This window comes from Myotis lucifugus, unplaced genomic scaffold (genome assembly GCF_000147115.1).
Source record: "Myotis lucifugus unplaced genomic scaffold, Myoluc2.0 scaffold_58, whole genome shotgun sequence".
NCBI classification, from domain to species: domain Eukaryota; kingdom Metazoa; phylum Chordata; class Mammalia; order Chiroptera; family Vespertilionidae; genus Myotis; species Myotis lucifugus.
In genome coordinates this window covers 4922855-4950716 of record NW_005871106.1, presented here as the reverse complement: position 1 = coordinate 4950716, position 27862 = coordinate 4922855, and the positions used below count along the sequence as shown (strand labels likewise).

Below are 27862 nucleotides of genomic sequence, written 5' to 3'. Positions count from 1 at the left end.
TACAAATATTGTATTTGTTCCCGTTTTGTTTTTTTACTTCAAAATAAGATATGTGCAGTGTGCATAGGAATTTGTTCATAGTTGTTTTTTTTAAACTATAGTCCGGCCCTCCAACGGTCTGAGGGACAGTGAACTGGCCCCCTGTTTAAAAAGTTTGAGAACCCCTGCTTTAGATCATCCTTCCAATCCAAAATACATTATTGTGGGCTCACATGAAATAAATGAAGCTATAGATCCATTTGAATATCTATTAGAGGATTATTTTTTACCTAGTTTCTCAGTGTTATAATAACAAACACTGAAAAAACTCCTAAAACATTCTAAGTGCTTTGAATGTCAAGGCAGATTAGTAAATTGCTTGCTATTCCTTTTATTTTCCCAGTTTTCAAGAATAGACATTTTCATAGAATGCTATGAAAAACAGTATGAAGATTCCTAAAAAAAATAAAAACAGAACTACCATATAAGCTAGCATTTCCACTTTGGGGTATTTATTTTTTTAAATAAAAACAAGAATTAGAAAATTTATTGTAGCATTATCTACAATAGCCAAGATATGGAAAACACCTAGGTGTCCATTGATAGATGAATGGATAAAGAAGAAGTATCCAGCCTGGCCAGAGTGGCTCAGTTGGTTGAGCGTCGTCCTGTGCACCAAAGGGTTGCTGGTTCGATTCATGTTCAGGGCACATATCTGGGTTGTGGGTTTGATCCCCAGTTGGGACACAGGCAGAAGGCAGCTGATCAATGTCTCTCTCTCTCTCTCTCTCTTTCTCTCTCGCTCTCTCTCTCTCTCAGCATGTCCTTGGTGAGGATTAAAAAAAAAGAAGCTGTATCTATATGATGGAATATTACTCAGACATAAAAGAGACTGCAATATTGCCACTTGAGACCTAGAGGGTATTATGTTAAGTGAAATAAGTCAGACAATTAAGACAAATACCCTATGATTTCACTTATATGTGGAACCTAAAACACAAAACAAATAAAACAAAACAAAACAAAACAGAAACCAACTCATAGATACAGAGAACAAACTGATGGTTACCAGAGGGGAGCGGGTTGGGCAGAAAAGGGGAAGGGGATTAAAACTATAAGAAAGTAGACATTGCCTTAGCTGGTTTGGGCTCAGTAGATAGAATGTCGGCCTGTGGACTGAAGGGTCCCCGGTTTGATTCTGGTCAAGGCCACATGCTCGGGTTATGGGCTCGAGCCCCAGTAGAGAGCGTGCAGGAAGCAGCCAATCAATGATTCCCTCTCATCATTGATGTTTCTATCTCTCTCTTCCTATCTGAAATCAATAAAAATATATTTTAAAAAATAAAAGAGAGTAGACATTAATACTGAAAGAACATAATTTTTTTAAAATAATAAATGAATGCTTTTCTTTTCTAACTCCAAATGGCTCATCATGGAGAGGATCTGTCATGATTAATCAGTATTGTATCTAAGGTACAAATCTTGTGCCTTTTTACTGGCTCTCTGAGTTCATTATTCCATGTGTTCCTCATTAGTTCTGGACACAGTGGTACCTGTGTTTTGCTCAAGGGAGGGTGGATTATTGACTTTACTCAGTTCCTTTGTTCTAATATTTAACCCCAACATTATTGTGATTGAAAAGACTTCTAGTATAATATTTAAAGCTCTCCTGTGTAAATATTTACTGGAAAATTCAGTTTGGAGCTGCTGTGGTAAGATCCAGATTAGTTGTAAGCTTGTTGATGTTTTAATGCTAATATGCTGCTACAAAGCTTGAAAGTGCACATGACCCCTCCTAGTGCAGGGACAGTGCTCTCTGCACATGGTTCCTGGAATCTCCCACTGCTCACCTTCTAAAGGAAGCCAGACAAGCAAGTTAACAAACTACGGAGCGTACCTGCCTCTGGAACAAATGGCACCCATAGCAGAGTAGAGCAGAGCTTCAGGTCTCATTGAACGCCTCGCGGTGCATTAATTGTAGCTTTGATGTTCAGAATCATGACACTGAACTTCCTGGGAAGGGCCCAAGATCATTCTCACCATAAATGAGTGTGGCTTCAGAGGGCACTTAATGAATGGATGGTAAAGGCATGAATGAATTACAGCAGGTACAATGGGAAACAGTTGGAAGTTTAAATTAAGACACTTACTTTAAAATATATTTTTTATAAAATTATCTTTTTTAGCATCTGACAGATCTCCATTCCCACCTTGACCCCTAAATAAACAAGAGAAAGGTTAAAAAAAAACTATTGCCATAAAACTTTTCCAAACCATCCATACCAAGTACAAAATCAGAATATTGAAAAACAAATGTTTAAACCAAAAAGAGTGAAATGTTACATAACCACTTGGTCCCCTCTTGTCAGCACCACACATTTAGTGAAATGATGTCACAAGGCATAAACCTTTCCTCCCCAGTCCAAGTACAAGGTTCTTGAGTGTAAGGGACATTGTGCTGGCATCTCAGTCTTTAGCTTGGCGTGCAACACACAGACACTCAAGAGAAACTTTCACTGTAAGACTGAAGTGCCATGTGAGTGTCTCTTTTTTTGAAAAATATGTTTTTATTGATTTTAGAAAGAAGAAGGGAGAGGGAAAGAGAGAAATATCTATGAGAGAGAAACATCGACTGGCTGCCTCCTGCATTTCCACCCCCCACCCCCGACTGGAGATCAAGCCCACAACCTGGGCAGGTACCCTGACTGTGAATCAAACTGGCGACCTCTTGTGTATGGGATGATGTTTAATCTCTTGAGCCACACCAGATGGGCAGTGAGTTTCTCTTTTTTTCTGGACCCCCCACAGTATTACCTAGTTAACTTCCTGGTCCTCTGATACAATACTAAGAGTAGAGAATAGAAATGACAATTTATTCTAGACTCACTGTGTTTAGTGCAAAAAAAAGTACTATCTTTAATAAACATTATTTGACTTTAACTTAGAGACTAACCTGCGATCTCAAACTCTACAGTGATTAGAAGAAGGGCTGTTATTCCTCCTGGAGGACCAGGGAAAATTCCTAGGAGTATTTCCCAGCCCCCAGAAGCTGGGTGCACTGCCAGGCAGAGAAGAGCAAATGGAGATGCCCTTCCTAGTGGGGAGAGAGCGGCCACAGGTGAAGGTGTCAAGAGCCGCGGCCACAGCCTCTGACAGGCAGAGACAGAGGCTGGGCTCAGAGGAGAGGGACATTTTACCACAGGCTACAGCATTGGGATTGTATTTAATTTGCAGTAAGTTGTCACAGAAAGTAGTAAGAAAATGGTATGCTGTGATCTGTATGTTAGCAGATTCACTAATAGCGTATCCAATGATAGATCTGAGGGCCAAACACAGAATTCAAAGAGAACTGTTATGTGACAATCACAACAGTTAAGAGAAAACATAGTAAACTAGGACAGTGGAAAGAGGCTAAGGAAGTTCAAGAAATTCCAGAAATAGAATGACATCATCTGATAGATGCTTGAGGGGAGCTGAAACTGACTCTCAAATGTGAGGCCCGAGCCGCTGAGAGGATGCAATGCACAAAGTGCACGGGTGACAAGGTGGAGCGGGGTCTGTGCGCCTGGAGGGGCACTGGTACCTGAAGCAGGATGCCCACTGAACACATCCAGCAGGCGGCTGGGAGCAAGGTCTGATATCTGAAAAGAAGCCAGGCCAGACCAAAATTGGGAAGCCAGAGGCAATAGATGAAATAATAAAATTAGATGAGATCAATAAGGAAGGGGGCATACATTGAGCAGATTCAGGAGCATAAATGTGCAGGGAGTAACTGCATTTAAGCAGATAAGAAGTCTAAAGGCACAGCGTAGAAGGTGAGGAAAGGGGTGTCACGAGGAGAGGTCAACAGCCTCAAATGTCCACAGGGAAGTGGGGAGAGAGAGGTGAGCACCGATAATTTTTGAAAGAGCACAATGGAGGATAGTGGCCAAATTCCAGGGAGAAGGGAATAGAAGATCAAAGAAGTAGAGGGTCAAGATTATCTTTTCAAAATGTCATTAGTGTGAAGGAAAAAGAGGGCAGCTTGATGGGGAAAAGGAGATGGATGGCAGTTGATCAAAATTTGTGCATATATGTAAGTTGATGAGAAGCGGAAAACAGTGCCAGGGGAATTTTAAGATGGAAGGAGTCAAAGAAAGCTTGGCACGTGCTTTAGAAGTGAGTTGGGGTCCTTTTCCAAAGGACCAGGAAAGGAGAGAATAGGTACACATCTAGGGAGAATTCGAGGTGGAGGAGAGCAGAGGAAGCTGGCCACTCTCCGGTCATGCAGGCCCAACCGGGGACACCGCTTTTGGCACCGGGTACTCAGGAGCAAATTCAGGGCCTTAGGCCCTACAAAGTCAACATTGCCAGACTCTGATGCAGAAGTCATTTCAAAAAGCCAGTTAAGAACTTCAGTCAGGCCTGAACGGTAGTGTCAGCACTGAGGGCAGGGCTGTGGGAAAGATAAATCAAGCCGCCTGAGGAGTAGGGTCCAGGAGAGTCACTCTAGCAGTTTGGGATCAGATAAATAGTTCAGTGAAACCAGCAAATCTAGTTAATGGAGTGATACAGCTCTTTCAGCCTGAGCTGGTTAACCCTTAGCTCCCAGCCAACACTTCCTCTGAAATGCAAGAATGATAGCATGGGCATTGGCATAAGTGGAATTGCCCTTCCCACTAACTATAAAATTGAGAAAGTCAGTTAAGTTCTCCACGCTCCTTCTAGACAAATGAGAACAATTGTGCATCCTTCTCAGATTGTTTTGTGGATAAAATGAGATGCAATTGGAAAGTATGTAGCTCACAGGAAGTATTCAATGAACAAGAATTTCCCTTTCTTCATTCCTTTATATTTACAGTACTTATAATGAGAGTAAAGAAAGGAGAAAATGGAAGCACTGAGAACAGGGCTGGCATATTGCAAATGTTCAATAAATGCTAATTATCATCATGATGATTATGCAGCCATTAAAAAAAATAAAGTACATCTGTAGATGCTGATATATATGGAAAGAACCCCAAATTATATTGATTGAAAAAAGCCAGAAAAGGGGTTGTTGCCAGAGGTGGTTGGCGTGGGATGGGGGGATAGAATGAGTGAAGGGGATCAAAAGGGACATACTTTCAGTTATAAAATATGTATAGAGCTAGTTAAGTCCTGGGAATCTAGTGTACAGCATGATGACTATAGTTAATAATGCTGTAGTATATATTTGAAAGTTGTTAAGTAAATTTTAAAAGTTCTCACCACAAGACAACAAAGTGTAACTGAGTGAGATAACCGATGTTGACTAAACTTATTGTGATGATCCTTTTGCAATAGTATAAATATCTAATCATTATCTCATACACCTGAAACTTAAATGTCAATTATACCTCAATACATTAAAATTTTTTAATTAAAAAGGAGAAAATAATTGTAGCTAACTTTTTTTTTAAATTTATTGATTTTAGAGACAGAGGAAGAGAGGAAAAACATTGATTTGTTCCACCCATTCATGCATGCATTGGTTGATTCCTGTATGTGTCCTGACTGGGGGTGGAACCCGAAACCTTGGTGTATGGGGAGGACACGCTAACCAAGTGAGCTACCAGGACAGGGCGTAGCTAACATTTTAATTTGATCTTTCTTACTAGTCCATGGTCTTGGGCAATTTACTTAACCCCCTATTCCTCTGTTTTCTCATCTGTAGAAAGGAGATAACAATATCTACCTCATACAGGGGGGTGTGAAAACAAAAAAAGGTAATATGATGTAAAACACCTAGAACAGTACCTGGCACATAGCAAGTCGCTATATTCGTGTTAGCTATTATTGTTTTTGAGTATTTGCTCCATCCAGAAGGATAAGAAGTGTTCTCTGCAGAGTGAAATTCCTGCAGCCCACTCAGGAGGCGCAGCTAATGTTGACCAGTCATGTAAACAGCGCCCCCTGTGGTTGCCTGGAGCTCCCCAATGGGAAGGCCTCGTCACACGCCTCTTCTCATTCAATCCTCATGACACACCTGCAAGGCAGATAGATGCTACGGGCCCACAATACCTACGTGACAACTTAGGGGCAGATGTTTTCAGAATTAAGAATTTTGTTTGGATTTTATTAAAGTTATACAGTGCATCTATTACAGAACATCCAGCGGAGCCACCCCTGGTGGGATAAATGATGGCGATAAAGAACATCACATCAGTTCAGATCTGGTTTTACTGCCAAATGACTTCGTATGAAACTAAGAAAAAAATCTCTGCTTTTTGGATCCCAGAATTGTGGAGAAGTGTACATATGAATTATTTTCTGCATTTACATTGGAGGAAACAGGCTTAGAGAGATTAATCTGCCAAACATCCCACTGCCAGCAAATTACAGAGCTTAGAGTCAAAGTCAGGTTGTGTCTGATGCTTCATTTCTTTATCTTAATCTCTATACTCCATTGCTTCCCAAGGAAAGAAGCAGAAATAAGAAAGTGGCAACAGAAGGACAAGCAAAAAGAACTCCACCCAAGTCCAGGGCACAGGTTGAAGCTATGGCACAATCACAGCCACAAGGTTCTCTGTGCTGGTGCCTTACACAATGATGTCACTTAATCTTGACTCACGCTTGTGATGTGGGCACCATCCCTGTTTTACAGGAGGAAGCTGAGGCTCAGAGAAACAGAGAAACTTGTTCAGGATCTTATGATGAGTCAGGGGTGAGCTGAGTCCCAAGGCCCCATTCCTACCCCAGTAGTCACTGTGCCTCCCCAGGCAAGCTGCTCTTTCTGCCCTTGAAGGAACACCTCCTTCTCCTTCCTGTCATTCTTGTTCTTCTTGTCTTTCCCCTTATCTTTCTTTCCTTGTAAGCTTGGAAATTACACATATCTGATGGAGCAGGGAGCGCTAGTCTAGCATGGACTCATGGTGGCCCTCCACAAATACTGGGTGGGTGGATGGGTGGATGGATGGATGGACAGATGGATGATTTTATGAAGAGAGCTGTGATAAGGTACTTACCCAATAACTCCAGAGTTTTCTGCCCCACCTCCCTGGTGCTACCGCCCATCTTGCTACATGGGTAGGAGGCTAAACCAAAAGGACCATATGTCCCAGTTTGCCTGGGACTATCCGATTTATTCCTGTTGTCCCAGCTTGATGTTAACAGCATCCCCTTCACTCTCAGAAGTGCCCCAATTTAGGTAAAACTAGGTATGACTAAATTCCACTTTCTGTATTAGACAGAATAGGGGATCAAGTAGAAATTAAATTATTACAGAAAATAGAAAGAGGTATATTTTTGTACCCTTGAATTTTTGTACCCTTGAATTTTGTAACACTTATTTCTAATACTGTAATTTTTAATGATCACAGTATTCTATTTTAGGAATATGTTATAATTTAGTTAGTTAATTTCATAGCATAGGGCATTTGAATTATTCCAAGTTTTTGTCACTATAAATGATACAGGACAAACACCTTAGTCTGTACATATCACTAATTAATTACACGTATGCAAGCCAGCTACTATGTCATGAGGTCACTTTCTAAAAAGCTTGTACCAATTTATACTCTGACCAGCATGTTTGAGAGTAGCCATTTTCAGTATAACTGTTAATGCTTGGTATTATCTGTTTGGTTTTAATAGACACTGGAAAAGAGGGGGAAGATAGCTTCATATCTGTACCATAAGCCCATTGAACTCCATGTTGCTGCAGCATCTCAAAACTTTAGAGAAGATGTTACTGGAGACGGATGCTCATGGGTTTAGGATGAGGTATCCCACCTCCCTTAATCATCAGGCTTGCTCTCAGGACCATCCTTATCTGAATAAGAAGTGTTCTCCAAGTGTAACAACTCGTAGTAAATGCAAAATAATGGCTTATTTCCTTATAAAATCAGAACACTGGGTCTCTAAGTGGTGAGGGATTTGGGAAGGTTTTCTTGTTTGCTTATATATGGAAAGCAGCTCTCCAGCATATGCCTTGGGAAATGACTCAAATGCTAAGGACATAAGACATGCTCTCCTCCCTCTCCACATCCTTTTCCGCACGTTCATCCACACGCCAAATGAAGCTCTGCATAGAAAGCAGGCCTAAGATCCACAAGTGCTTATGAGAAAGGATGTGTGTGTTGGCGGGCAGGTGTGGGTACCTGAGATGAAGAAATGGAAATAAGTAAACCTTGTAAAAATGTACTGAGTACATTAAGTTGGCCATTACACTTATGAAATCTTTCTAGCCTAATCTTTCATTATTTGTCTCTACTCTTTGAAAAAATTGAATACAGCAATATATACAGACTAATGAAACCCATGCTTTGAAATTACCAAATGCTATCATTTTGTGCTACGGCTTCAGATTTTTATATCATGAAATAAATAAAATTACCGACAGTTAAATGCCCTGTGTTCTCCTCGCTGATCCTGTTCACTTCCCTTCCTCCCCAGAGGTAAGCACTATCATGAAGCTGATGTTTGTCCTAATCCTTCCTTTATTTTTATACACATTTATGAACATCATACATCACACATGCTTTGTGTAAGTTTATATGCTTTTGTACTTCTCCCACTTGCTTTATGCACTCAGCCACAACACAGCTCTGCTGCTCGGGCTGTGCACTACACAGCTCCCAAGGGCGCCAATCACAGACCACTATGAGCGGCTCCCTTAGGGATATGCAGTATAGTGACCTTGCACTCCACAGGTTGATTTTAGAGAAGAGAGAGAGAGAGAAAAAAAGAGAGAGATCAATTTGTTGTTCCACTTATGCATTCACTGGTTGATTCCTGTATGTGCCCTGACCAGGGATTGAACCCTCAACTTGGAGTATAGTGATGATGCTCTAAGCAACTGAGCTACCCAGCCAGGGCTCACATTGTTTTGAGACACATGTTGATGCATGATAGCTTTTGCACCCATTTACATTACCCTATCGTTTTTATCCTGTGGCTGTGCCACATTTTATTAGCGATTTCCTTAGGGAAGACGTTTTGCTATTGCACAGTGCCAGAGAACATCTTTAACTGTGTCTTCATGTGTACAGATACACAAGTTTCTCTGGGGAATCACCATTCTTTATGCTAAGGTGACTGTCATTTTTAAAAGTTATTCTACTGAACATGATAATAAGAAAAAGACACACATGATAAAACGTAAAATATTTATTAGTATGAATCAGTGTTGTTAAACCCAAAACAACAGATACAATTGGGCAATGTTGAGGGCAATGCTTTACTATGGGATGAATACAAGGTGGAAAGGTCCTAACTGTCTACAGCGGCATCTTCTATATGTGAGAACTGGGTCCAGCCCAGACAGAAGCTCTTTACAAAAACATGAGAAAAGGGAGCGTTTACACAACAGAGCACTGACAGGATCACTGGGTCTGGTTTCAACAATTATGGTAAAAAGAATAAACTAGACACCTAACAGGTCTGGATATAGCTCAGAGCCCTTTCGTTTATAAGCTGGCTCATTACTCAACTCCCCATGAACATTGCAGAGCAATGGAAGTGGAGTCCCCGGTAAGGAGCTCAATGCAGCCGTCACATGCCACAATCTTAGAGAAAGCATTTCAGTTATCTAAACCTTCCCAGAAAAGGAATTCAGTTCTCATTGGGGCACAGCCATTTTATTGGCTAAGGGTTAGTTCTAAGTCTCCAGGCTTCTATTATCTACAAGGTAACGTCAGGTTCAGCACCCGAGTATACCATTTTCAACCATGAAATGGCAAGTCAATTGTGCACCTACATCAAATGCTTGCACGACTCCACTGTCATCTGAGGCCTTTCCATTGGGAGACAATCCCAGGGAGGACCCATGCCTACATGATATAACACAGTCGTGAGCCAAACTCAGCCAGAGGAATGGGTTATATGTTGGCATAACAAACATGAAATCATATTTACACAAATACACATTATAGCACACATGAAAGGGGGGGAGATAGAGGAAAAGAAGAAAACTTTGGAAAATTATGTGAAGAATATTGTTACATCACATGAAACTACTTGTCATTTTGGAGCAATAGCAATTTCCAGGACATTACATAATATTTCTTGGCTATAGTTCCATTATAAGAACAGCCAGGAAGTAATCTCAAGGCAGAAAGAAGGTAAGAAAGCCTGGACAAGGCTCGAGTATCTACCTTCAGACACGACTCCACATTTATGCAAAGGCTTCTGTGCCCCAATGCCACTACCTCCTTCACCAATTACTCCAAGTAGTGATTATATCTAGTCATCCGACTGGCTGGAATATTTAAGGCAGTACAGAAAGGTAAAAGAGGGGTTTCACACCCTCATGTGCTTCTGAAATAAAACTGTGGCCTCGTTTGTAGGCAGCTCACTACATGAGGATAAGACCAACCATTTTATGCAAAATGCAACCACTAAAGACCCAGACCAAAGCTGCGTAACTCAGCTGGGATGCGTACCACCTTAGCTAGGCAACCCGAGAGGCTGTCTAGAGATAAACCCAGGTTGTCGAGGACAGTTCTAAAATAAGCCTGCATGCAACCTGGAAAGAGAGCATTTCAATTTTCATTCCAATTTTTTTTAACTTTGGAAAGAACATAGTAATTGCTTGGCCTGCAAGCAGAATCATGTAACCAGTAATGCTGACAATGTAGAGAAAAACCCTAAAAACCTCTGCAAAGGCCCTGTGAAGTCACCCAAGTGCCGCTTGCTAACGTTTTTTGAGGTACCTGTCTGGGAGAGCTAGGAGGCACTTTTGAACCAAAAATAAGTGTTTACAGCCTTCACTTTCTAAGATTGTCAAACTACTCTTCCAAGCTGGGTGGAGAACATCAAACAGACATATCCTTGCGTTAAAAAAACAACACACACACCTTAATCTCTGATTTCCACCTACTGTCTTGATTACCATCCACATGAAGTGTAAACTTGGCCCTGGTCTCTCAAGGACTCTTCCTTCTTGTCTATGGCGGTACTGGTGTCTCTATGCATCAGAGCGCGGGGACACCGAAGTGACAGGACTGTGACGTGGCAGCTCACACTGAGTGACTCAAAGTTCGAAGTCTTTCATCAGCTCATGACCTCTCTCCTGGCTTTTACACTGTAGGTTTTCAATACATGTTTGCTGGCCCTTGTATGTTCATGGACCACACTGCACAATTAACGATTTCTGAGACTACTGTACAGTTTCTTAGCTCCCACCGAAGGCCCTGATCTGAATATCCTTTAACAATCACCACCCAGTATAAGTCCTAATAGGAAACCAACTGCTTCTGGAGCCTAGGTTTTTATGAAAATTAGAATGGTAACAGAATTCGAATTTGGAATGGAAATAGCTTTTCTTCCTCTTCATGACTTTTCTCCCTTTACTACCTTTGGATTCCGAAATCTTTAATTAATTGAGCAGACAGGGAACTTGAAAAGAAAGGTGTTTGTTTGTTCTTTTAATCAAAGCCTACACTCTGTTAATTGGCATTCTGGAGTTGGACCCCTCTTAAGCCCTAATACCTACTTCCCCAAGCTTGGCATCTTCTAAAATGTTTTCTCCAATTTTGCAATTGGGATCTAGAATCTTAAGGTGCTGGTACTTCCCTAGGCTGGCTTTCGTGTAACCTTTTATTAATTGCTATTATTAAAAGTTTGCCCTTTATTATCCTTCAGTTAATTTCGCCCCCTAGAGATGATGCCATGACATATTCTATTAGTAAGATAACACTCTGTAGTGTTAAACCTCTGTAAGAGAGTAGGAATTTATGGCCATGGAGGTGACGCATGCCAAGTGACCTCTGGAGTAATATTTACATCCTACACCTGTCACTGCTTATACAGTAAGTCCTTAAGTGACTCTTCCAAACCAAGCTTCCTAATCCCAAAATTACATGCAATATTTTAGTCAGAGTTGATTTGTTTGTTTACAGATGACTAAAACTTAGAAAGAAGTTCATCAAGTAAAAGTCAGAGATACAGGCAACAGTTTCTAATACATCTTTCCCACTTCTATAACAGCTCAAATCTACAGCTTCAGTGATCATCCAATTACACTCCACTAAAAGGTAAATTAAATAAAATTAAGTTAGCCTTTCGGTGAAGGCTGGCTAGTTCACAAAGGCAATGGCACTGAAGACGGTACTGGGATTTGGCTAGGGAACACAGGAAATCAGAGTGGAACATCACTTTTAGAATCTCACACACGTAATAAGCCAGTATGATGTTTGTACAAATTGAGAATATTTTAAGGTTTTTAACAAAAACTCAACTATACTTATTATCTAAAATCCATTTTCTCCCATGTGCATTTCATGCATGAAAGGTGGTGTATTTTTTCCAGAGTTTTTGCAAATACTTTTCCAGGGACATTTCCTGTCCCATTCCCTGCAGCCCTTCCAGGATGCCAAGCCAACGTGCTCACTTCTCTCTAAGTGAGGTGCCAGGCCACCGAGAATGGGGTCCATCAGCAGTGCACAGGGAGGTGGCTCTGGCTTCTTCAAGTACAGGGGGCCGTGGGCCCGGTCAGCAGCACCGCCGACTGGTTGGTGCGGTTTGCTTCACAAGTTTGATTGCTCCAGTGTTCCCATTTTCTTGGGGGTCCAAGGGTGGGATCTGGCGACCTGGAACAAAAGGGAGGCCAAGGTTGAGTTCCTTTTCCTCAGTTGACAGACACGCAGATTGTCACCATGCTTCACCAGCTCCACGTAATGTTTGTGGAAAGGAGAGGGGCTTCAGGTGTAACTCTGTCCCCCACCTCCTTCCCTCCCTTCCTCACTTCATTGCTCTGCTGAATGAAATCAAGCTCATGTTTAAAAGGTTAAGGAAAAGTAAAATCAGCTTCCTGATAATATGGATTTCCTTGGGTTTGGAACCTCGTGCTTCTGAGTAAAGGGAAAAGTTATCACCCAACTTCTTGGCCCAAACATCAGCCCACCGTTCCTCCCCAGCCTTCCCACAGATCTATCCCACTGCAACAAGCTGCTCAATGGCACCAGGACTTCACTACTGACAGTGGGTACTTGTGTTTTCTGGTTCTTAAAATAGAACTGGACTGGGGATTGTAATCTTCTTTGTAATATCATTTACTAACACTTAGCTTGCTATCCCTTATCCTACCAATACACATGGAGCATTAACTAAAAAGCCCTAAGAGACACTCTTCCTAGGAAACAGTATTTTAATGTCATCCGCAAGTAATCTTATTTTAACTTAATTTTTAAAAATTACACTACAGTCTCTGTAAATAAACACAAAGTAAAAATTAAAAAGGTAATGGAGGGTTCCAGGAAGGTGATAACTAAAGGATGTGGAAGTTTTGTTTTTAGAGAATAAAGATAATCTAAACTGACTGCTGATAGTTGTATATATGTATTTATTTTTATTTTTTTAAATATATTTTATTGATTTCAGAGAGGAAGGGAAAGGGAGAGAGAGATTGAAACATCAACGATGAGAATCATTGATTGGCTGCCTCCTGCACGCGCCACACTGGGGATCGAGCCCACAACCCGGGCATGTGCCCTTGACCAGAATTGAATCCGGGACCCTTTAGTCCACAGGCCCACGTTCTATGCACTGAGCCAAACCAGCCAGGCCGGTCGTATATGTTTATGACTATTTTAAAAGCCATTGAATTATACACTTTAAATTGGTAAAATGTAGGCACATGAATTTTTAAAAATGTATTATTGAGATATAATTGACATAACATTGTGTAAGTTTAAGATGTTGACTTGATAATTTAAATATTGCAATATGATTATCACTGTAGTATTAGCTAATGCTCTTGGATATTGCATAATTATCATTTCATCTAGTTTCTTAGCAACTTTGAAATTTATAATACAGGATTGTTATCTATAATCAGATATGTGAGTTTTATCTTTAAAAAAAGGTGTCTTTAGAAAAAGGCAATAGAGGCACACAGACCACACAGGGACCCATCTAGAGTGCCCAGCACAGGTGACTGGGGAGACTGAACCCTACAAAACACCTACTAAACAAGGGCAATCTACCAATTTCAGGAGACATAGCAGCTCTACCTAATACATAAAAACAAACATAGGAAAGCAGTCAAAATGCAGTCAAAGAAGTATGTTGCAAATGAAAACATAACTACCAGGTACAGAGTTCAAAACAATATTTATAAGGATGCGCAAGGAACCTAGTGAGAACATCAACAACATAAAAAAGGAACAGTCAGAAATGAAGGATACACTAACTAAAATGAAGAATAATTTACGGGGAATCAACAGTAGAGCAAAGGACTCAGAATCAAATCCACGATTTGGAATATGAGGAAGCAAAAAATACCCAATCAGAACAGCAAAAAGAAAAAAAGAATCCAAAAATATGAAGACAGTGTAAGGAGCCTCTGGGACAACTTCAAGCGTACCAACATTAGCATCATGGAGGTACTAGAAGGAAAAGAGAGGGAGCAAGAAGTTGAAAACCTATTTTTAAAAATGTTAGAAAACTTCCCCTACCTGGTGAAAGAAATAGACATACAAGTCCAGGAAGCACAGAGTCCCAAACAAGAGGAGCCCAAAGAGGACCACACCAAAACACATCATATGCCAAAGGTCAAAGACAAACAGAGAATCTTAAAAACAGCAAGAGAAAAGTAGTTAGTTACCAGGGAGCAACCATAAGACTATCAGCTGATTTCTCAACATAAACATTGCAGGCCAGAAGGGAGTGGCAAGAAATACTCAAAGTGATGAAAAGCAAGAACCTACAACCAAGAATACTCTACCCAGCAAAGCTATCATTAGAATTGAAGGTCAGATAAAGAGTTTCACAGATAAGAAAAAGCTAAAGGAGTTCATTACCACCACACCAGTATTATATGAAATGTTAAAGGGTCTTCTTTAAAAAGAGGAAGAAAAAAAAAGATAAAAAGTATGAACAATAAAATGGCAATAAATACATATCTATCAATAATTGAATCTAAAAATCAAAATAAATGAACAAGGAATCTAATGAACAAAATAAACTGATGAATAAGATAGAACCAGAGGCATGGAAACAGAATAGACTGACAAATCTCAGAGGGAAGGGGAGGAGGAGGGTGGGAAGAGATTAGCCAAATAACTTATATGCATATTACCCACGGACACAGACAACAGGGTGGTAAAGGCCTAGGATGGGGCAGGAACCAGATGAAGGGGGGCAATGGGGGGAAAAAGGGGTGATATCTGTAATACTCTCAACAGTAACAATTAAAAAATAAATAAACTTTTAAAAAGGCAATAGAGCCCTGGCCCGGTGGCTCAGCTGGTTGGAGTGTCATCCTGTACACCAAAAAAGGTTGTGGCTTTGATTCCCCATCAGGCACATACCTAGATTGAGGGTTCGATCCCCAGATAGGCCCATACGGGAGGCAACTGGTCAATGTTTCTCTTCCTCCCTCCCTTTCTCTTCCTCTTCCCCTCTTTCTAAAAATCAATTTTTTAAAAAGGCACTAGAATCTGGAAATCACAAATATTTTTTTTAGACAGTTTTTGAAGATTTTCATAGGCACCATCCTCAACCCTGTGAAGCTGGCAGAATGGCTATATCATCACCATGGTACTATTCCTCAGAAAGCTTAGATTATGTGTTGAAGGTCACATCAACAATTAGTGGCACAGGTGATTCTTTGTGAACGACATCTTGATTTTTCTGATGGATCCCAAAGCCTGTAGTCTTCCCACTGTACCACATTAGCTCTTATGCTACTTTTCTCTCCCCCTTCCCCCATGAAAAAGGCATGAAAGCTAACTCTAAAATAAGGATTTTTTTAGTCAGCTAATTAGAATTACTTTACTAAGAAACCAGAAGTCAGAAATGGAAGGGAAATTAGTTTCAAAGATAAAGTCTTTCAATGCAACTGGATGGTACCTAAGAACCATAAAGAGCGTGAAATGCCCTGGTAGAGGCACCATTTCCACAAAAGGCAAAAATAGTTCTGTAGGTTGGGTGGTGTGGCCATTCACCAAAGCTCAAGTATAAAAATTAAGGTCATTGACAATTATCCAAAATTCAAAATAAATGGCTCTTCATCTGATCATGGAGCAGATAAAAGGGTTGTAATAATTCCTGTAGTTCCTGTTTCTGTCATTTCCTGTTGCCAGCAAAACTATATAAAGCTTTGCAGACCATTCTCAAAAAAGTTCACTCCTAATCCAGTAGCAAATGAGAATGTTAAGTATGTGTTTTCCTCTTCTGGACATGCTGTGTTCTTTCATTAGTCATAATTAAAAGGAAGTAAACAAAATGCTTCTTCTACTTCGTCACTCTTAAGTGAGAAATAGAAGGGGTAGTTCCCAATGACTACCAATACTCTGATATATTTAGGTCAAATCTTGCCAGTCAAATGTTACTTACTCCTTGAAAAGGGATGTTTTGGAGGGATGACAGTGTCAAGATACATCATTATTTAAATTATTTAAATCAATAATAGTTCAGGTGCCTCCAGAATGTGTTAGGTATTGCAATATAGACTTTTGCATTTGCATCTGAAATATTTTTGGACAAAATTATAATTCTGATTGGTGCAAGTTATTGATCTAGTTAACTAAGACAAGTATTGTTTGCTGATGAGTATTTTTGGTAATATCAAAATCAATACCTATACTAACATCAACTTCATGCTATGCTTATATTGTTAACTCTAAAGTTAACAAAATAGCATTAGGCTTTTAGTCCTGCAATACAAGGCTTATTCTACAAGCCTCGTGTCATGTTTTGTCCTATGAAAAGTACCCCAATTACAGAAAATATTTATACATAAGATATTCATTAAGTCACAAAAGTAGAATGAAAGTCTGAAAACAAAGAAAAAACAGAAAAAAGGGAATATTAGGGAGGCCTGTCAGCGCACTCCCTTGTTCTCCCCTTCTTCCTCCCTCTTTCCTGCCTTGCACTTCTCTCCTCAATAGACAATAAGCAAGACCAGTTAGGGATGCAAGATTAAGACCTGAGTAACGCCTCCAGGAGATTCCTCTCTTATTCATTTTAAACTTTTAGCAATGTTTTTGAATCAGTTTTTGAACATAGCTTCTTAGAGGCAGCAGGTTCTGTTATCTTCAGAATATTCAAAATTTCACTTAGTAGAACAAAATATTTCTCAAAAAACAGAATTACTGCAGTTTTCTCAGACATCATTTTGCTCATCTGGTAGAAAGAGTTCTGAAATCTGAGAGACCGTGTTCTAGTTTAGTGAACTTAGTCCATTTATTTAATATCTCCAAGACTTCCTTTCCTCACCTATAAAAAGCATATGGGAAAGTAACTTGGTAACTACTACGCAATATAGCTACATGGCTATTTCTAATATGGAAAGAACTAATGAGGATGGAAGGAGTCATGGCTCTGGGCACAGCTTGCGTGGAGTCTGCATGGGGGGAAACCCCTGCCTAGTGGCTCACCATGGTGGACACTCAGGGTCCAGGTACTAGGATGGGGACCCGACCTGCTCTTCTACAGCCTGGGAGGTGTCCCACACAGTACAGCTTCAAACAGTGATAAGAAAGGAAGCACTTCCACTTTAAGGCAGACAGAGAGGAAAGCCACATCATAACCATGAGGCCGGCACCTTAAAAAGAGAAGGAAGCAAATGGCACTGTGAAAACACAAGAGCTCAGGATCTCATGGTCTGAATTGTTTGGAACTTACTGAAAGGTTAAGTGTACTTAGGCAAAGGAACAGTCCTGGAAAATGGCCATAGCATTTTGTACCAAGGTGATCACCTTGGAGCACTGTTGAATTAGTATTCATTACATAGGGCATAGAATAGGACAAATATATACATACAAACATCTGAAAAGGCTCGGAGCATCAGCTGCATGTTTCCGCTCTGACAAAATGTTCTCAGAGCACACAATCTCCGTAAGTCATCTCTCAGTGTAAACCCTAGGCCAGGGTGTTTATTTTCATAAGGTTTGAATTGTGTAAGATTCTGTTTGGGAAAAGTTGAAAGATTCTTTTTTGAAGTTCAGTTTTTCTGAAAGTTGACAGCCTAGAGAAAAAGCAGGTTTTATAAATGATTCCTCAGGAATGTGATACGTGAAAAAAAAACAAAGTCCAAGCCTATAAATATTATCATGATTCTGGACTAGAGGCTGTAATGCTTTTACACACAACAAAAATAAAACAGTGTGCTTCGCTGCAGCTGTCCTCTCTCCTTGTGTGATGGACCAGCCATTTCCTGCATAAGCTGTAAGTCCTCCCTGTCCATTTCTTCTCTCCTTTCATCCCAGTTCCAGTGTTGACTTGGCTTGGCTATCTTTTGTTGAGTTTTAGTGGTGCCGGTAGTTGCTATGTAACTTCCATTTCTTGATCCTGATTTTCTGAATCATTCAGATTAGTAAACTGACCAGGTTTATTAGGACTTGGAAGTATTTACTCTTGATAATGATCCGCAAACCTCTCCATTTAGAAGGCGGGAGTGGGGGTGGAGTCCTCAGAGAACATTGCCCTCAGAATACAGAATGGGCGTGGGGGAGACACGTGTGACACTTGAGGTCACTCTCTGTAGCTGTTCTTTTGCTGCAGTAAAGAGGACAGTGTTGGAATTACTGGATGACCTTGAATATTAGAATACAGAGTCTAACACGCTACATAGAGCATGAATGGAGGAGGAGACAGGAAGAGAAGTTAGTCAGAAGGCGTGCACAAAGTCCAGGTCAGGGATTAAGAAAGCCTTCAGCCCTAGCTGGTTTGGCTCAGTGGATAGAGCATTGGCCTGTGGACCAAAGGGTCCCAGGTTTGATTCCGGTCACGGGCACATGCCTGGGTTGCGGGCTTGATCCACAGTGGGGGGTGGGGGGATGCGTGTGGGAGGCAGTTGATGTTTCTCTCTCTCCCTCTCCCTTCCTCTCTGAAATCAATAAAAATATATTAAGCAAAGAGAGAGCCTTCATCTGGGTGCAGTTGAGGGAAGTAGAAAACAAAGATGGAAAGAGACAACTGATGTAGCAAGACACTTGGCAGATGTGACAACTGATTGGATGTGGGAAGGTAAAGAGAGAAATAAGAAATTAAAAACAATAACGAAGTTAAAAGTATAGGGAGCTGGAGGAAGGGGCTTCTCCACCTCCCCCTGCCCCTGAGGGGCGACTGGAGCAGCCACCACCACTCGCACCCGCTGACTGGCGCTGGGCTCCAATCGCTCTGCACTGTCAGCGTGTGGGAGCAGCGGTGGCAGGAGCAGGGCTGCTGGCAGACAGGGGACCTGAGCTGCAGCGGGAGGGGCCGGGCGGGGGCTCGGAGGATGGGCTGAGACCCGCCCCTGTGCCTACAGCAGCCTCACAGCCCACAGTCCCACAGTTCCTTTCAAGGTGCACGAATTCATGCACTGGGCCGCTAGTAAGCAAATAAAAAGATATTAAACATTACTAGTCATTAGGAAGATGTACAATAAAAGCCACAAGCAGATAACCATTATATTCCTAATAGAATGGTTACAGTTTTATCAACTGACCATACCAAGAGTCGGCGGGGATGTGGAGCAACTGGAGCTCCACACTGGGGATGGAAATGTAAAATACTAAAATACTTTGGAAAACAGTTTGGCAGTCTTTTAAAAAGTTAAACATTATCTATCAGAGAAGCCAGCCATTCCATTTGTAAGTATTTACCCACACAAAACTTATACATGAATGCTCATAGCAATCTTACTTGTAATTGCCAAAAAAACCGCACAACCAACCCAAACCCAGCTGGCGTTGCTCAGTGGTTGGCATCGACCTATGAACCAGGTCACCATTTGATTCCCGGTCAGGGCACATATCCTGGTTGTGGGCTCGATCCCCAGGGTGGGGTACCCAATTGGTAATTTTCATCATTGATGTTTCTATCTCTCTCTTGCTTCCTCTCTGAAATCAATAAAAATATTAAAAAACAAAAAATGACCCAAATGTTAGGTGAATGGATCAATGAATCCTGGTTTACATATGTAATGGAATACCACTCAGCAATAAAAAAGAACTCAGCAATATCCATATGTTAAATTCTGTAGGACAATTGATCTAATTTCTTAAAAAAAGAAATTATATGAGGGAAAGATGGAGAAGGAACCTATTGCTTAAGAGAGGCTTAAAGACCTATCAACTAATCATTGTGTATGAAACTTATTTGCATCCTAATTCAAGCAACTGGATTTCAATAAAAAATGCAAAAAAGTAGTCATTTATGGCAATCATGAGATCATTAAAATCTGCACACTGAATATTTGATGGTATTAATATGATAACAGCATTACTACCAATGTGATAATGCAATTGTTGTTATGTAAAAAAAGGTTACATACTGAAAATATTTACAGAAATGTCTGGGATTCCCTTCAAAATAATACAGGCAGGGGGGTGGGGAGGTGAGGTAGTGATGAAACCAGCCTGGTTATGAGTACATGATGGTTCACTATATTACACAGTATACTGGTACATATGTTTCAAATTTTCCAGAATAAAGTCTTTTTTTAAAGTTCCCTATAATCTCATCAGCATAAAGCAACCACTGTTAACATTTTAATGTGCATATATCTTTACCCGGAAGAATATATTATTTACTTTTATATATTATATGGTTCACGATTTATAAAATCAGATTATAATACAAACCACTCTAACTTTTGTTTCACACTCAATAATTTATCTTTTTATGCCGATAAATACAGATTTACATCATCATTTTAATCACTGGCTTATATTAGTGTACCAGGATTTTTAAAAAATGATTTCCCAACTTTTGGACAGTTAAGTCATTTCCTATTTTCACCAAGATGAATAAAGTTCCCATTTAAACCACTGTTTGCAGTAATAAGTGATATATCAGGACTGTGCATAGACTACCCAAAACAGCACAGCACCTATATCCTTTCCAGGGTAGCTTCAGTCCTTGAAAATAGATAATATTTCCAGTTAGAAAATATATTAACTCATGTTAAGAAAACAGTTGATTCTAGTTTATGAGCACTCTAAGAATATAAAAGAGAAATACTTATCTCTTTATTCAAGTCAATATGAATTAATTCTGTTTAAGCATCCTTTTTTATGTTTTTATGATGATTTTTATTTTTATTTATTTATTTTTTTAATATATTTTATTGATTTTTTACAGAGAGGAAGGGAGAGGAACAGATAATTAGAAACATCGATGAGAGAGAAACATCGATCAACTGCCTCCTGCACACCCACTACTGGGGATGTGCCAGCAACCAAGGTACATGCCCTTGACCGGAATTGAACCTGGGACCCTTGAGTCTGCAGGCTGACACTCTATCCACTGAGCCAAACCGGTTAGGGCAGCATCTTTTTTTAAAAGGGCTTTTATTCTCATTGCTCATTCTTGGTGTTTTTTATTGCATCTTTTCTCCCAGGCACGTTTGTCTCTGGAAAATTGCTTTGGGGAGCATAGATGTCAGCAATATATCTTTCTATTTTGAACTCAGAGAGAAGCACATGTAATAGAAGTAGAAACAGGGAAAAGGAAATGTCTCCTGCCATATATTTAGGTGTACTTGGTACTGTGTTTTAAATTAACCTGTAATTAGGCTACAACACCTGATTCAGAAGAAATTCACTTGAAGGAGTAGAGGCTGGGAAGGCACCAGCACTCACAGTATGTACCTGGAGAGAGATCTTGCTGCAGGCTGTGCATTTATAGGCTTCTTTGCAAAGGCACTTACAACCACAGTATAATGACACAGAAACAGTTGTTTATTTGACATGGAAGACAAGGTGATACAGTATTCTACAGTCCCTATAGGAATTAATTATTTGAAGCCATAATTCCCCAGTGCTTTGAATAAAACTTGTTGTCTCTTAAATGAATAGACCAGTAGGATCTCAGGAATTCCTTAGTCTAAGTCCCCATCCCTTTGAGCCATAAGACCTCATATACATGAAGGCATTTATACTGGCTGGGCCATACAAAGAAATATCTTTTAAATTAAGCTATCGATTCTTGCTGCTTAGGTTTATTTTACTCTTTGAGGTCCTTATTTCATTTGGGGTTTTAATAATGACTTACATAGACCTCGGGAAGTCTCCTAGCTCATGGAGAAATCTCAAGCTGCATTTAAGGTGTACAGAGAGCTGCACTTCCTTCGCTGAGCACTGCCATCTGCACAGTCTGCCTTCGAGGGGCTAAAGCAGGGGAGAGCTCTAGAGAATACGAGGAGCTGCACAAAGGAAAGGGGTGGAAGTCACGGTCATCAGGAGCTACCTGGCTTCGTTGATTAAAAGCATTAATAAAGACAAACTATTTAATAGCTGCACAATTAGCCTAACCTATCAGAAAGGCCAAATGCCGCCAGAAAAAGAATGAGTTTGACCTCAGGAAATATGAGGTTAATGGAATGAGTTCAAGCCAAACCCTGTCAGATGTCACCCAGAGTTACACAGCTGTGGAGGGCAGCTGAGCAGTTTCTTCACCACAGAGCACTGCACCCATGGCCCATTTTCGGGAAGGAGCAGGAGTCTGGGAATATGGGGTTTCCAACATAAAATGACAGCCCTAGCACTCCAGAGTTCAACCACTCAGGTCGACAAGCTAGGAGAACACAATTCTGTTGAGAGTGAAATAACAGCAAGACAATGAATCCTCCTGAAGGAGACAGGAAGGAAAGGTGGTGTAGACCCAGAGAACAAGAAGCACGGGGCTGCACTCTTCTGTGCGTTTCTGTATCATGCAAGTAACCCAGTCAGGGTTCCTCGTCTCCAGCGAATTCTCCGTCAATCCAAGAGAAACAAACAAAATATTCCCTGCTGTGGGTTCTCAGAGTCTGAAGTAATGAACCAAAACCAGTTAAAAGGAAATCAAATCTGTTCTGGGAAGCAACGGTCCCTCTGACTTTGAGAGCACCGCCAACGATGACCTCAGAGAGATCAAACTATCAGTTTCCCTTCTGGAATTCCCTTCTGGAACTGTCTGGAGCCAAGATATTTGAGAACAACTGCCAACTATTCAGGAGTTCAACTTCTCCTAAGGTGACCCAAAGCCTTTGAGTCCCAGAACCTCAACAAACACTTATACCTCTTTCAAGTCCCCAATTATGCTTTGAAGGTATCTCAGGACACAGTTGCCCAAGATCGCTGCCAGCAAGTAGCTCTGAGGGGACCCAGAACAAAACATCACGATCAGAGAAGTTGTAAAGGTGAAACCCTGGCCCACCAGCTGGGAAACAGCTCTTAGGTAAAGGTTATTGATGGGGAAGCAGCATAAAGAAAGGGAAACATAACATTACCCAGAACTGGAGATGAAGAAGGGAGCCATCACCTTCCATTACTTAGCTGATCAGAAATGAGGAAAATATTTACAAATAGACTCTCCACCCAATTCCCAATTTCAGGTCACGTGGGATGGAGAGACTGTTTTTGTTGGCGATCAACAAGCAAAAGAAAGTACAAAAGGTTCTTTTGTTTCACTTGCCTAGAGTCTGACTTCAGTTTTCTATACCTCTTCATTATCTATTTTATTTCTCCTCCCCTCAGCATACTGATATATGAGGGAAAGCAGTTTGCCAGCCAAAAACATGCCTTTTGAGATATTGGTTATTTTAAGCTGGTTATTCTTAAGAAAAGAAAGACTAAGAAAAAACCTTTGGCCTTCCTCCTAATTGCCTAAAAGAATTTAGATAGAGGACCTGCTCCAGGAAAGGAGCTACCATTACAGATAACTATAGTGGTTTAATATGAGCTAGTGTGACAGACAGAGAGGAATGTAGCAAGGCCCATTCGATCAGTCTTCTCTGTGTCCCACTGTAAAGATGGCCCAGCAAACATCTGTTTACCACACATTTGCTTTTCCATCTCCATGTGGATTGCCTTCCCCCGCGCCCCCCCCGCCATGAATTCCCAAACTACAACCCGCCTACCCCCCTTCTCCTTAGCTCAAGATAACATATAAGCCTCAACTGCCAGTTCTGTCCTGGGGGACCCATATTCTTATAAAGCCCCCAAATGTACATACATAATAAATTTGGTCATTTTCTCTTGTTAATCGGTCTCATGTCAATTTCATTGGTTCAGCCAGAACTTAAGTTGTAAGAAGGCAAATTAATTTTTCCACCCTCACACATAAAATGCGGTAGAATACATAATTTTTAAATAAAAATAAATTTTATTTTGCAACAGAGTTACTTCCTTTTGATTCATAAAACATAGAATTACCAGATTAAAGGACAGAATTTTGGAAATGTAGATTTGGGAGACACAATATAGGTCAGTATTGACAAGTGCATGCTTGTAGGTTTTATATCCACATCATCAAACAAATTCACACAGAGGAAAAGCTCTACTTGAGAGCTCTGTGATTTCATCCTTTGACTCTCAGAGGCATAAAAATCGTAAGCTAAGCTAAAAACATGATTTCAGGTACTTACTGATTCCTTGAAAGAGTTCTTCAATATTGATAGCATTTTTTGCACTTGTTTCAACAACGATGGCACCTATGGATTCGGCGTATTCCTTCGCATCCTTCAAGGGAACCTCCCTGGAAAAGAGGTGAAACCCAGACAGAAATTAATGCTCATTTGTAAGATATAAATAACCCCAATAGGCCAAACAAAAAGCTCATGTGGAAACAGCTCCATTACTTTCCTGGAGAATATCAACTCCCTCGCTCAGCAAGTATTAAAAACCTAGTATGAATGAGACATTTTAAAGTTTAAAACCTGGTCTCTAGCATCTATAGAGACAAGATGTGCATATATAACATACTGTCTAGTCCCACAGAAGTAAAGAATTCCAGAACAGGGAAAAATCATTATGTACACATTCCAGCTTTCCGAGGTAGGGTTGATTTCAAACATTTCCCCCCATAATAATGACTCAGTATTTTTTTAAATGTGTGTGCATGTTTCTATAAGACTCCATTATATCATTTCTCACAAACCAGACAAAATATGTGGCATGATTTGAAAGTTTGGAAATGAACATGTGATAGCTACAATAGCTACCATGCATTATGGCATATTTGGACTTTGACCTTCAAACAGCTGTTCCTGCAAAGGTTTTAGGACATGGACTCTATTTAAATGAACAATCTAAAAAGACATTTATTGATCTACTTTTTATGTAAAGACACTGTGGTGAATCCAAAGATTAAAGAGTCACCGTTCCGATTCTCCAGAAGTTTATTCATCTATCCAACAAATATTAATCGAGCAGTTACAGTATGCCCGTCCTCCTTGTAGGTGCTACAGAGAACACCACTCCCTGCCTTCTGGAATCTACGTTTGCGAGCAAAGGCAAACACATCCACAGTCACCCTAGTCCACAACCTTGTAACAGCTGCAATATTAAGATAAGCAGTAGAGGGGTAGAAAGTGGTGCATTTTGATCAGTGGAACTGAAGGAGATGAGTTGGAGGAGGTCCCCTGAAATGTGGCCACGCAGGGCAGGGAGAACACAGGTGAGAACTCCGATGCAGCAGCCTGACAAAGGCCCACGGTGAGGAGCACCCTCATCCCCAGAGACTATTAAAAGTCGATCTGCACCCGACCCTGCCTTGGGTGTACCAGTGGATTTACAAATGAATGGCCTGGTGTCTGAGAGAGAGTCCGGCAGGAACTGGGGCAGATGGGCAGGAAAGCACGCAGTGGCCAATGAAGAACAGTGACAGGGCCCACTCGGAAGCTCCAGACCTAGGAAAACACAACGCACAAAGTGGACTAGAGTGGGGCAGCCGGGCGAAGAATTCGGAAGCTCCTCTAATGCTGTAGGCGAGAGAGAACACAGTGCTGGCCTGGGAGGGCTACAGGAGAAGAAAACGGGAGGACGGAAAATCAAAACTGGGAGGGGGCAGTGAAGGGACCTTCCCCATCTTCCTAGCTCCTTCCCTTTCCTCCGCCCTCTCCAAGTTCCTCATGAATGGCTACTACTCGTTTATAAAGCCACTGGGAAAATTCCACCTTGGCATTTAAATTCTTTACCACCCCAAAGCGGATGAGAGGAGAACCTTGCAGGCACTTGCTGCAAAAGGGCCTAACCAGAGCCTACCGTACTAAACAAAGACGGCTGTCCGGGGATTCCACACCAGAGGAGAGAGGCCTCCTAAGCCAGGCCAGCTGGAACCTGTACTTCATAATCCTTCTTACCACAGACAAGCCGCATCACCTCAAACCTTCCACAATGGCTACCATCAATAAATCAACAAACAACAAGTGCTGGTGAGGATGTGGATAAAAGGGAAAACTAGTGCACTGTTGGTGGGAATGCAAATGGGTGCAGCCACTTTAGAAAAACAGTATGGAGTTTCCTCGAAAAATTAAAAAGGGAACTGCCATTTGACCCAGCCATCCCGCTTCTGGAAATATATCCTAAGACTCCCAACACATCAATCAGAATATCTGCACCCCTATGTTCACTGCAGCATTATTTACAGTAGCCAAGCTCTGGAAACAGCCCAAGGGCCCATCAGTAGATGAGTGGATAAAAAACTGTGGTGCATTTACACAGTGGAATACTACTCGGCTGTGAAAAAGAAGGAACTCCTACCCTTTGCAACAGCATGGATGGATCTGGAGATTATTATGCTAAGCGAAATAAGCCAGTCAGAGAAAGATAAATACCATATGATCTCACTTATTTATGGAATCTAATGAACAAAACAAACTGATGAACAAAACAGAACCAGAGGCATGGATACATGGAACAGACTGACAGAGGTCAGAAGGAAGGGGGTGGTGAGGACTGGATAAAAGAAGGGGAAGGAATTAGCTAAAGAACATATATGTATAGCCCATGGACACAGGCAACAGTGTAGTGAAGGTAGGGGCAGGGGAGCTGGGCAAGGGGAGAAATATGGGGGACATCTGTGATAGTGTGAACAATTAAAAAAAACACGAGCTGAGTGATGGAGATCATTCCGGTCAGGATTGGGGAGGGGTGGCTGTCTCCAACAGTGGACACTGCAGTAGAGCATTGTAGGGACTCCTAACCATGCATGGCCTGTGGTAACAGGCTCAGAGAACTGAAGACACTACCCTTTCTCCTCTGTATCTAGACATTATCTCCCTGTTGAGCTAGCTTGTCATTGCTTCTTGAGCAGCAGATGCGCTTCACAATAGTAACTTGTTACAGCCTGATAACTGCCTTTCACCCGCAGATCGGCCACTCCTTCCATAAACCTTCCACTTACCAAGTAAGAAATCATGGAGGCACCCAAGTGCTTGCCCTCTCTCATCCCCCAACGCTAAGTAATGAAGCTTAACCTCCTTGGCAGCCTCCCTTCTACCGTCCCTGCCTCTGCCTGAGTTCGGGCCTTCTTCATTCAGGACACGGACTTCTGCAGTGGCCTTGTTGTGTCCTGGGTTAAGATGATTTCACATCCACTTGCTTATGACATAAATGAAGTTCTTTTAATCCACTTGTTTATGACCCCCCAAAAGTTATCTGATATAAGAATAAAGTAAGTCCTGCCAGGATGTCATCATTCTACATCTGTTGTCACTGATAAGCAACCAGCTACTGAGGGGCCCCTTCTTATCAATGAGAACACGTGGAGAAGCCACTCCGGGCCAAGGGGACATTTAGACTACAAATACGGAGAGTTTGCAAGGACTCTCTGAGAGGGGCATTCCCTCCTGTCTTGGTGAGGCACTCCCCCTAGCCAGTGGTGACAGGCTGTGACCCTGGGAAAGAGATCAGCTCGCCCATCAACACTGGTATCTTCATTCCCTAGCAAAACGCTCCAGTGACTGGAGACTTTTACTCTGCGCTGGCAGCTGGAAATCTGGAAATTAGTCAGTTGGTCACTGACTCTCCCAAGTGCCTCCCTGGGCTTTATTCCTTCATACTCCAAGGGACGGGGGGTAGCCGTTTGTTTTGTTGTTGATAAAAGTTAATACATAAACAGAATAAACCTTTATTCTTGTATAAATATTACTGACGGTACGGTATGTGCGATGCATTAGTGCAATCCAATCACGAGACTACCGTTGATATCTAATATTCTCGTTGTTAAGACACTGTAAGTCCTTAAGAAA

General features: G+C 41.2%; 2 protein-coding genes across 2 annotated transcripts in view; both read right to left on the bottom strand.

Moving 5' to 3' along the window:
- The window catches only part of TXNDC2 (thioredoxin domain containing 2), a 6648-nt gene extending 4659 nt beyond the window's left edge, over positions 1-1989 (bottom strand). The window contains exon 1 of the mRNA XM_023754275.1: positions 1877-1989. The gene's annotated coding sequence lies outside the window, so the exon portion shown is untranslated. The remainder of the gene's footprint in view (positions 1-1876) is intronic.
- Positions 1990-9072: 7083 nt separating this feature from the next.
- Positions 9073-27862, bottom strand: part of RAB31 (RAB31, member RAS oncogene family) — a 117112-nt gene continuing 98322 nt past the window's right edge. The window contains exons 6-7 of the mRNA XM_006089289.3: positions 24257-24366; positions 9073-12509 (exon numbers count right to left, since the gene is read on the bottom strand). Coding sequence (XP_006089351.1) covers positions 12412-12509; positions 24257-24366 — 208 coding nt within the window. The 3' untranslated portion in view covers positions 9073-12411. The remainder of the gene's footprint in view (positions 12510-24256; positions 24367-27862) is intronic.